Source organism: Balaenoptera acutorostrata, chromosome 16, assembly GCF_949987535.1.
Source record: "Balaenoptera acutorostrata chromosome 16, mBalAcu1.1, whole genome shotgun sequence".
NCBI lineage: Eukaryota > Metazoa > Chordata > Mammalia > Artiodactyla > Balaenopteridae > Balaenoptera > Balaenoptera acutorostrata.
This window is the reverse complement of record NC_080079.1, coordinates 32228508-32244694: the sequence shown is the minus strand read 5'-3', so window position 1 is coordinate 32244694 and position 16187 is coordinate 32228508. Positions and strand designations below refer to the sequence as shown.

Sequence of the window (16187 nt, the reverse complement as noted above, 5' to 3'; positions counted from 1 at the left end):
CTAGCTATCTATTTTACATTTGGTAGTGTATATATGTCCATGCCACTCTCTCACGTAGTCTTGCTGGGGGATCCTTGAGCATAATTTTCTACAAGTCCTTTGAAAACAGATGAATTTCATACTTCCTCTGAACCTTTCTTCATATTTACTTGATTAGAAATTGGAAAAGCAATAAGTAAATTAGGAGCAAGAATAAAGTAGTTGTAAACTCTAGGCTGATAGCTGCATCTAGTCAATAAGTATTCTTTTCAAAATCTATCAATCTCAAATAAATAATATTACTGTATTTTGATTTTGCTAGACGCAATGAGAAGGATCTAGAAAAATAGTTGTTTGGGAAGTACACAGGATAGTTGGGGATTGGGTCTGAATTCTAGAAAGACTTTGTTGCAAAAAACAAACCAACGAACCATTGGGAGGCTCCCATCATAGTGTAGAAGATGCGGGTGTGGTGTCATAATGTCCCCCCAAAACATACATACAGAAGAAAGAGTAACTTAGCCATCCAAGTGTCAAGTGACATCTTGACACTTTTAGTTAAAATTGTTTATAGAGTAATTACTCACCAAAATGGCAATCCTACTAATAACAAATATCTCTGTGTAAACAAAGTTCTCTATATAAAATTAGCTAATTTGGAAGAAGATTATATAAATCTTTGGCCAGAAAAGCACACCAGATCTGAAAGAACATGGTTAAGACACCAAGGAACAAAAGTTAGTAGCTGATGACAATTCCCACATTTTAATTCTTTAGGAACACATCTCTCTCTCTCTTATTAGGACTGAGGGCCCCTTGAGAGCAGGGTGACATCTTAGTCATATTTTTATCACCAGCACCTAATTAAGGATCTGGCACTGGAGGCCCTGGGTTAATGCCATGGGAGTGCAACGGAACCAAGGGCATGGATGCTGTCAGGAAGGAGGGCGGGGACTCCACCGGGGTCATAGGGTCACCCCCTGCATGAAGCCTCAGGGACCAGGTGACCACTTTTGAGCACATAGCACCAACAGAGACTGCAGTTTCCTCAGGCCAATTGCACTAGACCCTGTGGGCAAGAGGGAGCTTCAGCAGGGGGACTGCTACGGCTCCAGGGTCTGTTCCATCCCACCTAAGTCCTTCCTGGTAGGACTTTGCCCACCTAGGAAGACAAAGCACCTAGCCCCAAACCAGGAGCTACTGACCGGTGAAGTTCCCTCCGATGACATAGGGGATGACCCCTCCCGGCCATATCCTCTCTGTCCTTGAGGTTGTAGCTCTTCGGACCCGGGGTGAGAAGGTCTCAGCTCCAGCATGCAAGGTCCCAGGGCTCTGTGGAAGCATAGCATTCTCCTTGCCATCTGCAAGAGAGTAATGATGCCATTTACTTTGTGTGGACGTATATTTTCAGTTCTCTTGGGTATTTGCCAAAGAGTGGAATTGTTGGGGCATATAGTAATTCTACGTTTAAACTTTTAGAGGACTATCAGACTGTTTTCCAAAGGAGCTGCACCATTTTACATTCCCACCAGCAAAGCGTCATGGTTCCAGTGTCTCCACATCCTCGTTAACACTTGTCATGGTCAATCTTTTTGATTATAGCCATCGTAATGGGTGTGAAGTGGGTGGCATCTCATTGTGGTTCTGATTTACACTTCTCTAATGACTAATGATGTTGAATGTCTCTTCGTGTGCTTATTAGTCATTCATATATCTTCTTTGGAGAAATGTCTATTCAAATCTTTTGTCCATTTCTTAATTGTGTTGTCTTTTTATTGTTGTGTTATAATTATTCTTTATATATTCTGGATACCAGACCCTTATCAGATATATGATCTGCAAATATTTTCTTCTATTCTATAGATTGTATTTTCACTTTTATGATACTGTCCTTTGAAGCAAAAAGTTTTTAATTTCGATGAAGTCCAATCTATGCATTTTTTCTTTTGTTCCTTTTTGTATCATATATAATAAATTACAGGCATACCTTGTTTAATTGTGTTTCACTTTATTGTGTGTTTTTTACAAATTGAAGGTTTGTGGCAACCCTGAATTGTCAGGTGATGGTTAACATTTTTTAGCAGTATTTTTTAATTAAGGTATGTACATTGTTTTTTCAGACATAATGCTTTTGCACACTTAATGAACTACAGTATACTGTAAACATAACTTTTATATGCAGTGGGAAACCAAAAAATGTGTGCAACTCACTTTATTGCTATATTCATTTTATTGCAGTAGTCTGGAACCAAACCTACAATATTTCTGAGGTATACCTGTACAGCTTAATCCAAACTCATAATGATTTATATCTATGTTTAATTCTATAGTTTTAGCTCTTGTATTTAGCTCTTCAATCATTTTGAGTTAATTTTTGTATATGGTGTGAGGTAGGGGTCTAATTTCATTCTTTTGTATGCAATATCCAGTTGTACTAGCACCATTTGATGAAAAGACTGGTTTTCCCCCCATGGAATTGTCTTGGCACCTTTGTAACAAATCAATCGGCCATCCTTTTCTAGCTTCTTGGGTTGAATGTTTGGCACATTAATTTTCAATCTTTCTTACATTCTAATATTACCATTTTAACACTAAAATTTCTCTGAGTTCCTCTTTGCCTGCATCCCATCTTTTGACATGTACATTTCAATGTTAGACTTTGATATATTCTGTAAGTTCCATTTGGACTTTCTTCTTTGATCCTTGGATTATTTAGAGGTGTGATTTTTAATTTCTAAACATTTGTCTCTCTGTGTGTGTTATTGATGTCTAATTTGCTTTGTGTTCCAAGGACCTATTCTCCAAGGCACAGGTCAGCAAACTTTTTCTGTAAAAAGCCAGATAGTAAATATTCTAAGTTTTGTGGTTAATATATTCTCTGTTGCAACTACCCAACTCTGCGATTATAGTGTGAAAGCAGCCGTAGACACTGTGTAAATGAATGGGTATGGCTGTGTTCCAATAACATTTTATTTGCAAAAACAGATGGCAGGCTGGATTTGGCCTTCTGGCCATGGATGGTGGCCCATGCTCCAAGGTATCAATTCTTTGGTGTTTTGAGCCTTGCTTTGTAGCCCACTACGTGATCGTTTTTATAAATATTCCTTATATCCTTGAAATAATGTGCATCGGTTTCCAAAATTGATGGTTGAAGGGTGCCACATATGTTGTTCAAATATTCTACTTACAAATGTTTTTGGCTCCTTAGTGTATCTGTTACCGAGAAAAGTGTTTTAAACAACCTTGAGAACTAAGCTTGTGAACTGTCATCTTCTCCTTTATTTTTAATTTTTCCTTCATATTGTTCAAGGCTATGTTGGTTAAAGTTAAGGATTGTTAAATGTTCCAGCTAAATTGCTTCTTTCATCATTAAATACCCTCTTTATCTGTAATAATGTTCATCCATAATAAAGATTACTTTGACTGATATTAATATTGCTATGCCAGTTTTATTTTGATTAGTGTTTGCCTCACATAACTTTTCTGCATCTACATATTTTCAGTCTTTTTGTGTAATTATGTTTTTTGTTTTAAATGAGTCATTCAATAGGTGTTATTCTGTGAGCAATACATTTCCCACAACAAACAATAAAACAAGTTTTGTGATGGTCATAATGTTGAGGTTCAATATTACTTTTTTACTGTATATGAAATAGTTTTTGTAAATTGAAAATTTTTTGAAATAATTGTAGGTCCACATGCAGTTACAAGAAATAATACTGAGAGATTTTGTGTACCCTTTACTCTGTTTCCCCCAATAGTAATATTTTATGAAACTATAGTACAGTATCACAACTGGGATATGGACATCTACTGATCTCATTCAGATTTCCCCACCATTATGTATACTTGTGTGTGTGTGTGTGTGTGTGTGTCTAGTTCTACACAATTTTATCGCATGTATAGGTTTGTGTATCTACCACCACATTCAAGATACTGAACAGTTCCATCACCATAAGGATCCCTCATATTGTCATTTTAAAATCACATCCACCTCCCTTCCCCTCCCTCCCAACCCATCCCTAAACTCTCAACCACTAATCTGTTCTCCACTGCAAAAATGTTTTCATTTGAAGAATATTATTTAAATGGAATCCTACCATATATAACCTTTGGGAATTGGCTTTTCTCACTCAGTGCAATTTCCTGGAGATTCATCCAAGTTGTTGCATGTATCAATAGTTTATTTTTATTGTTGAGTAGTACACAGTTTGTTTAACCATTCACTTGTTGAAGGACATCTGGGTTGTTTCCAGCTCTTACAAACAAAGCTGTTATGAATATTCATGAACAGGTGTTTTTGTGAAGATTTTCATTTCTCTGAGATAAATACCCAAGAGTGGAACTGCTGGGTCATATAGTAATAGGGTTTATTTCTGGGTTCTCTATTATGTTCCATTGATCAATGTGTTTATCCCTCTGGTAATATAACACTGTCTTATTACTGTAATTATATACAGTCAGTCCTCCATATCCATGGGTTTAATATTGCAGATTCAACCAACTGTGGATCAAAAGTATTTTTTTAATTCCAGAAAGTTCCAAAAAGCAAAACTTGAATTTGCTGTGCACCAGCAAATATGTAGCATTTACAATGCATTAGGTATTAAAAGTAATCTGGAGATAATATGAAGTATATGGAAGGATGTGCATAGTTTATATGCAAGTACTATGCCGTTTTATATAAGGTGCTTAAGCATCCACAGATTTGGTATCCGTGAAGGGTCCTGGAACCAATCCCCCAGGGATACTGAGGAAGGCCTGTAGTAAATCTTAATATCGGGCAGAGTGATTACTCTCATTTTAGAATTCTTTTCCATTGTTTTAGCTATGTTTCCATATGAATTTTGTGTCTTTCCATATAAATTTTAAAGTAAGCTATCTATGTCTACAAAAAAAAAAATGTTGAGATTTTAATGGGAATTACATTAAAACTACAGATCAATATGGAGAGAACTGGCATCTTTACTATATTGAGTCTTCCTTCCAATCCATGGACATGGTATTTCTCTCCATTTATGTAGGTCTTTATTTCTTTCATCAGCACTGTGTAATTTTCAGTACACAAATATTATACGTGTTTTTTTAAAGTGTATAAGTATTTCATTTTTGTTGAATGATTATAAATGGTATTGTGTTTTTAATTTTGGTGTCTGCACGTTTATTATTAGAAATATAAGCATTTTTGTGTGTTTTGGTCTTGTATTCTGCCATCTTCTTAAACTCACTTATTAGTTCTAGGAGTTGTTTGTTTGTTGTTGATTCCTTGAGATCTTCTACATAGACAAACATGTCACTTGGAAATCAGAAGTTTTATTTCTTCCTTTCTAGTTTGTATGCATTTAATTTCTTTTTCTTGCCTTATTCCAGTGTCTACAACTTCTGGAACTACTTTGGTTTTCTGTTTCTTTGTTTGTTTTTTTAACATCTTTATTGGAGTATAATTGCTCTACAGTGGTATGTTAGTTTCTGCTTTATAACAAAGTGAATCAGCCATACATATACATATATCCCCATATCCCCTCCCACCTTCCCTATCCCATCTCTCTAGGTGGTCACAAAGCACCAAGCTGATCTCCCTGTGCTATGTGGCAGCTTCCCATTAGCTATCGATTTTACATTTGGTAGTGTATATATGTCCATGCCACTCTCTCACTTCGTCCCAGCTTACCCTTCGCCATCCCTGTGTCCTCAAGTCCATTCTCTACGTCTGCATCTTTATTCCTGTACTGCCCCTAGGTTCTTCAGAACCCCCCTTTTTTTTTACATTCCATATATATGTGTTAGCATGTAGTATTTGTTTTTCTCTTTCTGACCTACTTCACTCTGTATGACAGACTCTAGGTCCAACCACCTCACTACAAATAAGTCAATTTCGTTTTTTTTTAATGGCTGAGTAATATTCCATTGTATATATGTGCCACAACTTCTTTATCCATTCATCAGTCAATGGTCAACTTAGGTTGCTTCCATGTCCTGGATATTATAAATAGTGCTGCAATGAACATTGTGGTACATGTCTTTTTGAATTATGGTTATCTCAGGGTATATGCCCAGTAGTGGGATTGCTGGGTCATATGGTAGTTCTATTTTTAGTTTTTTAAGGAATCTCCATACTGTTCTCTATAGTGGCTGTATCAATTTACATTCCCACCAACAGTGCAAGAGGGTTCCCTTTTCTCCACACCCTCTCCAGAATTTATTGTTTCTAGATTTTTTGAGGATGGCCATTGTGACTGGTGTGAGGTGATACCTCATTGCAGTTTTGATTTGCATTTCTCTAATGATTAGTGATGTTGAGCATCCTTTCATGTGTTTGTTGGCAATCTGTATATCTTCTTTGGAGAAATGTCTATCTAGGTCTTCTGCCCATTTTTGGATTGGGTTGTTTGTTTTTTTGATATTGAGCTGCATGAGCTGCTTGTAAATTTTGGAGATTAATCCTTTGTCAGTTGCTTCATTTGCAAATATTTTCTCCCATTCTGAGGGTTGTGTTTTCGTCTTGTTTATGGTTTCCTTTGCTGTACAAAAGCTTTTAAGTTTGATTAGGTCCCATTTGTTTATTTTTGTTTTTATTTCCATTTCTCTAGGAGGTGGGTCAAAAAGGATCTTGTTGTGATTTATGTCATAGAGTGTTCTGCCTATGTTTTCCTCTAAGAGTTTTATAGTGTCTGGCCTTACGTTTTGGCCTTACATTTAGGTCTTTAATCCATTTTGAGTTTATTTTTGTGCTTGGTGTTAGGGAGTGTTCTAATTTCATTCTTTTACATGTAGCTGTCCAGTTTTCCCAGCACCATTTATTGAAGAGTCTGTCTTTTCTCCATTGTATAGTCTTGCCTCCTTTATCAAAAATAAGGTGACCAGATGTGTGTGGGTTTATCTCTGGGCTTTCTATCCTGTTCCATTGATCTATATTTCTGTTTTTGTGCCAGTACCATACTGTCTTTATTACTATAGCTTTGTAGTATAGTCTGAAGTCAGGGAGCCTGATTCCTCCAGCTCCGTTTTTCTTTCTCAAGATTGCTTTGGCTATTCGGAGTCTTTGTTTTTCCATACAAATTGTGAAAATTTTTATTCTAGTTCTGTGAAAAATGCCAGTGGTAGTTTGATAGGGATTGCATTGAATCTATAGATTGCTTTGGATAATATAGTCATTTTCACAATGTTGATTCTTCCAATCCAAGAACATGGTATATCTCTCCGTCTATTTGTATCACCGTTAATTTCTTTCATCAGTGTCTTATAATTTTCTGCATACAGGTCTTTTGTCTCCTTAGGTAGGTTTATTCTTAGATATTTTATTCTTTTTGTTGCAATGGTAAATTGAGTGTTCTCTTAATTTCACTTTCAGATTTTTCATCATTAGTGTATAGGAATGCAAGAGATTTCTGTGCATTAATTTTGTATCCTGCAACTTTACCAAATTCATTGATTAGCTCTAGTAGTTTTCTGGTGGCATCTTTAGGATTCTCTATGTATAGTATCATGTCATCTGCAAACAGTGACAGCTTTACTTCTTCTTTGCCAATTTGGATTCCTTTTATTTCTTTTCCTTCTCTGATTGCTGTGGCTAAAACTTCCAAAACTATGTTGAAAAATAGTGGTGAGAGTGGGCAACCTTGTCTTGTTCCTGATCTTAGTGGAAATGGTTTCAGTTTTTCACCATTGAGGATGATGTTGGCAGTGGGTTTGTCATATATGGCCTTTATTATGTTGAGGTAGGTTCCCTCTATGCCTACTTTCTGGAGGGTTTTTTTCATAAATGGTATTGAACTTTGTCGAAAGCTTTCTCTGCATCTATTGAGATGATCATATGGTTTTTCTCCTTCAATTTGTTAATATGGTATATCACATTGATTGATTTGCGTATATTGAAGAATTCTTGCATTCCTGGGATAAACCCCACTAGATCATGGTGTATGATCCTTTTAATGTGCTGTTGGATTCTGTTTGCTAGTATTTTGTTGAGGATTTTTGCATCTATGTTCATCAGTGATATTGGCCTGTAGTTTTCTTTCTTTGTGACATCTTTGTCTGGTTTTGGTATCAGGGTGATGGTGGCCTCGTAGAATGAGTTTGGGAGTGTTTCTCCCTCTGCTATATTTTGGAAGAGTTTGAGAAAGACAGGTGTTAGCTCTTGTCTAAATGTTTGATAGAATTCACCTGTGAAGCCATCTGGTCCCAGGCTTTTGTTTGTTGGAAGATGTTTAATTACAGTTTCAATTTCAGTGCTTGTGATTGGTCTGTTCATATTTTCTATTTCTTCCTGGTTCAGTCTCAGAAGGTTGTGCATTTCTAAGAATTTGTCCATTTCTTCCAGGTTGTCCGTTTTATTGGCATATAGTTGCTTGTACTAATCTCTCATGATCCTTTGTATTTCTGCAGTGTCAATTGTTACTTCTCCTTTTTCATTTCTAATTCTATTGATTTGAGTCTTCTCCCTTTTTCTCTTGATGAGTCTGGCTAATGGTTTATCAATTTTGTTTATCTTCTCAAAGAACAAGCTTTTAGTTTTATTGATCTTTGCTATCGTTTCCTTCATTTCTTTTTCATTTATTTCTGATCTGATCTTTATGATTTCTTTCCTTAAGCTAGCTTTGGGGTATTTTTGTTCTTCTTTCTCTAATTGCTTCAGGTGTAAGGTTAGGTTGTTTATTTGAGATGTTTCTTGTTTTTTAAGGTAGGATTGTATTGCTATAAACCTCCCTCTTAGAACTGATTTTGCTGCATCCCATAGGTTTTGGGTCATCGTGTTTTCATTGTCATTTGTTTCTAGGTATTTTTTTATTTCCTCCTTGATTTCTTCAGTGATCACTTGGTTATTAAGTAGTGTATTGTTTAGCCTCCATGTGTTTGTATTTTTACAGATTTTTTCCTGTAATTGACATCTAGTCTCATAGCATTGTGGTCGGAAAAGATACTTTATATGATTTCAATTTTCTTAAATTTACCAAGGCTTGATTTGTGACCCAAGATATGATCTATCCTGGAGAATGTTCAATGAACACTTGAGAAGAAAGTGTATTCTGTTGTTTTTGGATGGAATGTCCTATAAATATCAATTAAGTCTATCTTCTATAATGTATCATTTAAAGCTTGTGTTTCCTTATTTACTTTCATTTTGGATGATCTGTCCATTGGTGAAAGTAGGGTGTTAAAGTCCCCTAGTATGATTGTGTTACTGTCGATTTCCCCTTTTATGGCTGTTAGTATTTGCCTTATGTATTGAGGTGCTCCTATGTTGGATGCATAAATATTTACAATTGTTATATCTTCTTCTTGGATTGATCCCTTGATCATTATGTAGTGTCTTTCTTTATTTCTTGTAATAGTCTTTGTTTTAAAGTCTATTTTGTCTGATATGAGAATTGCTACTCCAGCTTTCTTTTGATTTCCATTTGCATGGAATATCTTTTTCCATCCCCTCACTTTCAGTCAGTATGTGTCCCTAGGTCTGAAGTGGGTCTCTTGTAGACAGCATATATATGGGTCTTGTTTTTGTATCCATTCAGCCAGTCTGTGTCTTTTGGTTGGAACACTTAATCCATTTACATTTAAGGTAGTTATTGATATGTATGTTCCTATTACCATTTTCTTAATTGTTTTGGGTTTGTTTTTGTAGGTCTTTTTCTTCTCTTGTGTTTCCACCTAGAGACGTTCCTTTAGCATTTGTTGTAAAGCTGGTTTGGTGGTGCTGAATTCTCTTAGCTTTTGCTTGTCTGTAAAGGTTTTAATTTCTCCGTTGAATCTGAATGAGATCCTTGCTGGGTAGAATAATCTTGGTTGTAGGTTTTTCCCTTTCATCACTTTAAATATGTTCTGCCACTCCCTTAGGGCTTGCAGAGTTTCTGCTGAAAGATCAGTTGTTAACCTTAGGGGGATTCCCTTGTATGTTATTTGTTGTCTTTCCCTTGCTGCTTTTAATATTTTCTCTTTGTATTTAATTTTTGATAGTTTGATTAATACGTGTCTTGGCCTGTTTCTCCTTGGATTTATCCTGTATGGGACTCTCTGTGCTTCCTGGACTTGATTAACTATTTATTTTCCCATATTAGGGAAGTTTTCAACTATAATCTCTTCAAATATTTTCTTAGTCCCTTTCTTTTTCTCTTCTTTTTCTCGGATCCCTATAATTCAAATGTCGGTTCGTTTAATATTGTCCCAGAGGTCTCTGAGACTGTCCTCAATTCTCTTCATTCTTTTTTCTTTATTCTGCTCTGCAGTATTTATTTCCAGTATTTTATCTTCCAGGTCACTTATCCATTCTTCTGCCTCAGTTATTCTGCTATTGATCCCTTCTAGAGAATTTTTAATTTCATTTATTGTGTTGTTCATCATTGTTTGTTTGCTCTTTAGTTCTTCCAGGTCCTTGTTAAACTTTTCTTGTATATTCTCCATTCTATTTCCAAGATTTTGGATCATCTTTACTATCATTATTCTGAATTCTTTTTCAGGTAGACTGCCTATTTCCTCTTCATTTGTTAGGTCTGGTGGGTTTCTACCTTGCTCCTTCATCTGCTGTGTGTTTCTCTGTCGTCTCATTTTGCTTAACTTACTGTGTTTGGGGTCTCCTTTTCACAGGCTGCTGGTTTGTAGTTCCCATTGTTTTTAGTGTCTGTCCCCAGTGGCTAAGGTTGGCTCAGTGGGTTGTGTAGGCTTCATGGTGGAGGGGACTAGTTCCTGTGTTCTGATGGATGAGGCTGGATCTTGTCTTTCTGGTGGGCAGGTCCACATCTGGTGGTGTGTTTTGGGGTGTCTGTGATCTTATTATGATTTTAGGCAGCCTCTCTGCTAATGGGTGGGGTTGTGTTCCTGTCTTGCTAGTTGTTTGGCATAGGTTGTCCAGCACGGTAGCTTGCTGGTCGTTGAGTGGAGCTGGCTCTTGGCATTGAGATGGAGATCTCTGGGAGATTTTCACCGTTTGATATTACATGGAGCTGGGAGGTTTCTGGTGGACCAATGTCCTGAACTTGGCTCTCCCATGTCAGAGGCACAGCCCTGATGTCTGGCTTGAGCACCAAGAGCCTGTCATCCACACGGCTCAGAATTAAAGGGAGAAAAGAAAGAAAGAAAGAAAAAGACAAAATAAAATAAAATAAAGTTATTAAAATAAAAAATAAAAGATGATTATTAAAAAAATTTTTTAAGTAATTTAAAAAAAAGAAAGAAAGAAGAGAGCAACGAAACCAAAAAACCAATCAACCTATGATAACAAGAGCTAAAACCTCTACTAAAAAAAAGAAAAAAGAAAAAAACGGACAGACAGAACCCTAGGACAAATGGTAATAGCAAAGCTATACAGACAAAATCACACACAGAAGCATACACATACACAGTCACAAAAAGAGAAAAAGGGGAAAATATATATATATCATTGCTCCCAAAGTCCACCTCCTCAATTTGGGATGATTCGTTGTCTATTCAGGTATTCCACAGATGCAGGGTACATCAAGTTGATTGTGGAGGTTTAATCCCCTGCTCCTGAGGCAGCTGGGAGAGATTTCCCTTTCTCTTCTTTGTTCACACAGCTCCTGGGGTTCAGCTTTGGATTTGGCCCTGCCTCTGCGTGTAGGTTGCCTGAGGTTGTCTGTTCTCTGCCCAGACAGGCCGGGGTTGAAGGAGTGGCTGATTAGGGGCCTTTGGCTCACTCAGGCCGGGGGGAGGGTGGGGTACAGAGTGCAGGGCGAGCCTGTGGCGGTAGAGGTGGGCGTGACGTTGCACCAGCCTGAGGCACACCATGTGTTCTCCCGGGGAAGTTGTCCCTGGATCACAGGACCCTGGCAGTGGCAGGCTGCACCGGCTCCCGGGAGGGGCGGTGTGGATAGTGACCTGTGCTTGCACACAGGCTTCTTGGTGGCTCCAGCAGCAGCCTTAGCATCTCATGCCCGTCTCTGGGGTCCACGCTGATAGCTGTGGCTTGCGCTGTCTCTGGAGCTCATTTAGGCGGCGCTCTGAATCCCCTCTCCTCACGCACCCTGGAACAATGGTCTCTTGCCTCTTAGGCAGGTCCAGACATTTTCCCAGACTCCCTCCTGGCTAGCTATGGTGCACTAGCCCCCTTCAGGCTGTGTTCACACAGCCAGTGCCAGTCCTCTCCCTGGAGTCTGACCTCCGAAGCCCGAGCCTCAGCTCCCAGGCCCTGCCCGTCCCAGCGGGTGAGCAGACAAGCCTCTTGGGCTGGTGAGTGCTGGTCGGCACCAATCCTCTGTGTGGGAATCTCTCTGCTTTGCCCTCCGCACCCCTGTGGTTGCGCTCTCCTCTGTGGCTCCGAAGCTTCCCCCCTCCGCCACCCTCAGTCTCCGCCCACGAAGGGGTTTCCTAGTGTGTGGAAACCTTTCCTCCTTCACAGCTCCCTCCCACTGGTGCAGGTCCCGTCCCTATTCTTTTGTCTCTGTTTTTTCTTTTTTCTTTTGCCCTACCCAGGTACGTGGGGAGTTTATTGCCTTTTGGGAGGTCTGAGGTCTTCTGCCAGCGTTCAGTAGGTGTTCTGTAGGAGTTGTTCCACATGTAGATGTATTTCTGATGTATTTGTGGGGAGGACGGTGATCTCCACGTCTTACTCTTCTGCCATCTTGAAGCTCCTCCCCCTCAGATCTATTTTCTACTTCAATAATTCTCTCTTCAGTTGTGTTCAATATACTATTTATCCCATTCCAGTTTCAATAAATAGTTATCATTACCAAAAGCCCTATTTAGTGGCTTCTAAATTGATCTGTTCTTTTTTTCCCCCACAATAGTTTCAAATTCTCCCATTGACTCTTTAGTCTTTTTATGTATACCTATTTAATCTCCCACAGATTGTTCTATTATTTCTGCATCTTGGGGTACTAATTCTCCAAGTTATTGTCTCTGTTGATTATCCTTCATGGATTAACTTTTTGTGTTTCTAATGTTTTTAGTTAAAGTTCATTTTGTGGGGGAGGTTTATTCCTTTCTGCAAGAGTCTCATATGCCCTCAGCAATGAGTGTGACCCTGATTTTCATTTTTTCAGGGCTCTTGGGATTCTATGGGTCCTAGATCAATTTTTATGTTAATTTCTAAGTTTATGGTTTCCATACATAGGAAATGAAATTTGAGAACTTATACCTGTCTGAGGAACAGGCTTTGGGATTCAGTTTCTCATAGAAGATATTTTTTTACCCCCACTTAGAACCTAGGAAAGATAGCAAGATTTCTTGCCACTTCTTTCAGCCACTGGACAGAGTTTTTCTAGTCTTGTCTTTTCTTTTCTTTTTTCTTTCTTTCTCTCTCTCTCTCTCTCTCTCTCTTTTTCTTTCTTTCTTTCCACTGTCCCCTGAGATCTCCTTCCTGCTGCATGGTGGTGTCATGGGCATGGAACCAGGCAATGAACATCCAATGCCTGCTGTGTAAGGGCTCGACGAGAGCTGCAGTTATCACCATCACATCTGCATCTGGGGACAGGCTAGAAAGAATGCCTAAAGTCAGGTTCAATGGTTTAATGATTAGGAAGCCCTTTGAAGGAGTTCATTTTATGCAAGATCTCAATCTCCACTTCCTGTCTCACATGGGACCAAGGCCACAAATCCTGAACCTATATAGCTGTTACATGGGCATAAAAAAAACACCAGCCCTCAGTACCCCAAATCTTGGCCCAGTCTCAGTGCCCTCTGCACAGTTTTGCCACCATCTGAAGCTTAGTTCTATGGGTTTATGTTCCCTGTTCTTTTCTGATAATGACAATTTCCCTATCTTTTCTTTGAGCTTAACTCTGTATTTTTAATTTGGAGTAAGAGGAAGGTTATAGGACTTCCCTGGTGGCGTAGTGGTTAAGAATCCGCCTGCCAATGCAGGAGACACGGGTTTGAGCCCTGGTCTGGGAAGCTCCCACATGCCGTGGAGCAACTAAGCCCGTGTGCCACAACTACTGAGCCTGTGCTCTGGAGCCCGTGAGCCACAACTACTGAGCCTGTACGCCACAACTACTGAAGCCCGCGTGCCTAGAGCCCGCGGTCCGCAACAAGAGAAGCCACTACAATGAGAAGCCCGCGCACCGCAACGAAGAGTAGCTCCCACTCACCGCAACTAGAGAAAGCCCCCGCGCAGCAACAAAGACCCAACACAGCCAAAAATAAATATAAAATAATAAATAAATTTTAAAAAAAAGAGGAAGTTTATATTTTTTTCCAGTAGTTCTATGTTTGTAAAAGGGGTCCCTGCCAGTTCAGTTGCCAGAACAAGAAAGTTGGCATATAACACATTTTTAAGCCTGAACATAATTGTTTTACTGCTAGAATTTCTAGATCAGAAGTCACACACTTCCAGCTCTTGGGATAAACCCAACCCACAGATGTGTTTTGTTTGGCCTGGATACTTTTGGCCCACACTTTGGGTTTTTGTTTTGTTTTGTTTAAAAACAAAGTTGGCTACTCATTTGAGAAGCCAACTTTTAAAAATCAAGGAATTTCACATAAAAATCCAGATTTTCTAGTTTTTCTTTAAAAATGGAAAGATCTGGCAACAGTGGGCCCATCTTCCATCATTTACAACCCATAGCAGTTAAGTAGCACCTGCTCTCTACAGTCAGGGCACACGTTTTCCTGGTTGCTAGAATCTATCTCCCACTTCGCAGGGTCCCATCCAGGCATTTCATCCATTGACATTACCTGCTTGGCCTCTACAGATATTCTAACTTGCTCTCCCAGCCCAGAACTACAAACTGCATCCAGATTTCAAATGTGAGTTGCCCCAGTAGACTGGAAGCTCCATGGGGGCAGGGACTGTGGTTGGCTCATTCACCACTCTATTCACACCCAGCACAGTGTCTGGCTGGTGGTAAGCATTCGGTGCTCTTGGATTTTTAATTAATTAGTTAAAGAATGGATGAGTTATTCTAAAAATAAACAACCCAACAGTCCAAACAATTCTGCGGCAGAAACCTCTCCAAAATGTTGGCAGCCCTGAAGTCCTTAATGTTTAAATCCTGAGAATCCTGTCTTAAGTAATCACAGGCAGCGATGTAGCAAGTGGAAGTTTGTTATTCATTTCCCATATGGTTTTCAACAAGTCTCTTAATTTTCCTCCGCCGCCAACTCTCCTTTGGAGAATGAGCAAAAATATCAATATTTCTCTATCTGAGGGACTAACACTAAGAAATCCAATGTTTCTCAGAGAAGCTGTGCTATATATACATGTGACCCAGTAATGTTAGGGCCTGGTGCAGCCGAGTCAGCATGGGAAAATCTTAAGTGCACCTGGAAAGAGACGGGGGTGTAATTTCCAGAGATGGCTTATTGAATGACAGCTTCCCCCTCGGTCCAGTGAGAAATTTAATTTGCTGAGGACTCAACACAGGAAGCATTTGCCGATTAAAAATATGTCTAAACAGATGTTCTGCTTAGCCTGGAAGAAGGATCTTAATGCAACTGTCATTATTGGATTTTCTTGGATTACTACTATCTGGAATTGGAGTCCAAATAGAAGGATGTAATTATTTATTATGGTCCAAGAGGCCTGCATCTGAAGAGGAGCAAATGCAGAGGAGGACTCCCTTCAGGGGTGTCTGAAGGGATTTAACATGCTGGGGGTGGGGTGGGCTGGGGGATAAAGTCCATTTAAATTCTCTGGCTCTGGGAGTGTACCCTATCCTCTCTGAAAATCTGCCATAGCTATTCAGTGTTCCGTTTCCAGCTGAAGGCACAGCCGTATTATAAATGGAACCAGGCCTGGCCCAGCCTTCTCAAGCAAGGAACTGCGGATTTTCGATTAGTCAACCAGTCCCGCCTACACTGGAAGTAAACACCCTGACAGTCCAGCCATCTGCATAACCCTCACCCCATGGGTGATGGGCAAATTCGCACCTTGCCTGTGGTGATCCTGAAAGGCTCAGTAAAGGGGGAGACTGTGGATTATTCTGTACGATGGTTCCCAAACTTGGCTGCACATTGGATTCAATCAGGGAGCTTTTAAAAAATTCTGGTGTCCACCCCCCTGCCCTGAGATTGGGACTCAATTGGCCTAGAGGACTGTCAAGGCATCTGTGCTTTTTCAGTCTCCCCAAGTGATTCGGATGCCTAAGGAAGTTTGAGAACCACTGATGTAGCCCAAAGATTAAGAGCAAGAGATTCAGAGTCAGGGGGACTCAGGCTCAAGGTAAATGCTGCCATTCACTACCTGGGTGGCTCTAGACGAGCCACTGTCCCCTGAGATCTCCTTCCTGCTGCGTGGTGGTGTCATGGGCATGGAACCA

At 39.4% G+C, this 16187-nt stretch overlaps 1 protein-coding gene across 1 annotated transcript in view; it reads right to left on the bottom strand.

The window, feature by feature from the left end:
* The window catches only part of TLL2 (tolloid like 2), a 135743-nt gene that overhangs the window by 51970 nt on the left and 67586 nt on the right, over positions 1-16187 (bottom strand). The window contains exon 4 of the mRNA XM_007187438.2: positions 1185-1340. Within this exon, the coding sequence (XP_007187500.2) occupies positions 1185-1340 (156 nt within the window). The remainder of the gene's footprint in view (positions 1-1184; positions 1341-16187) is intronic.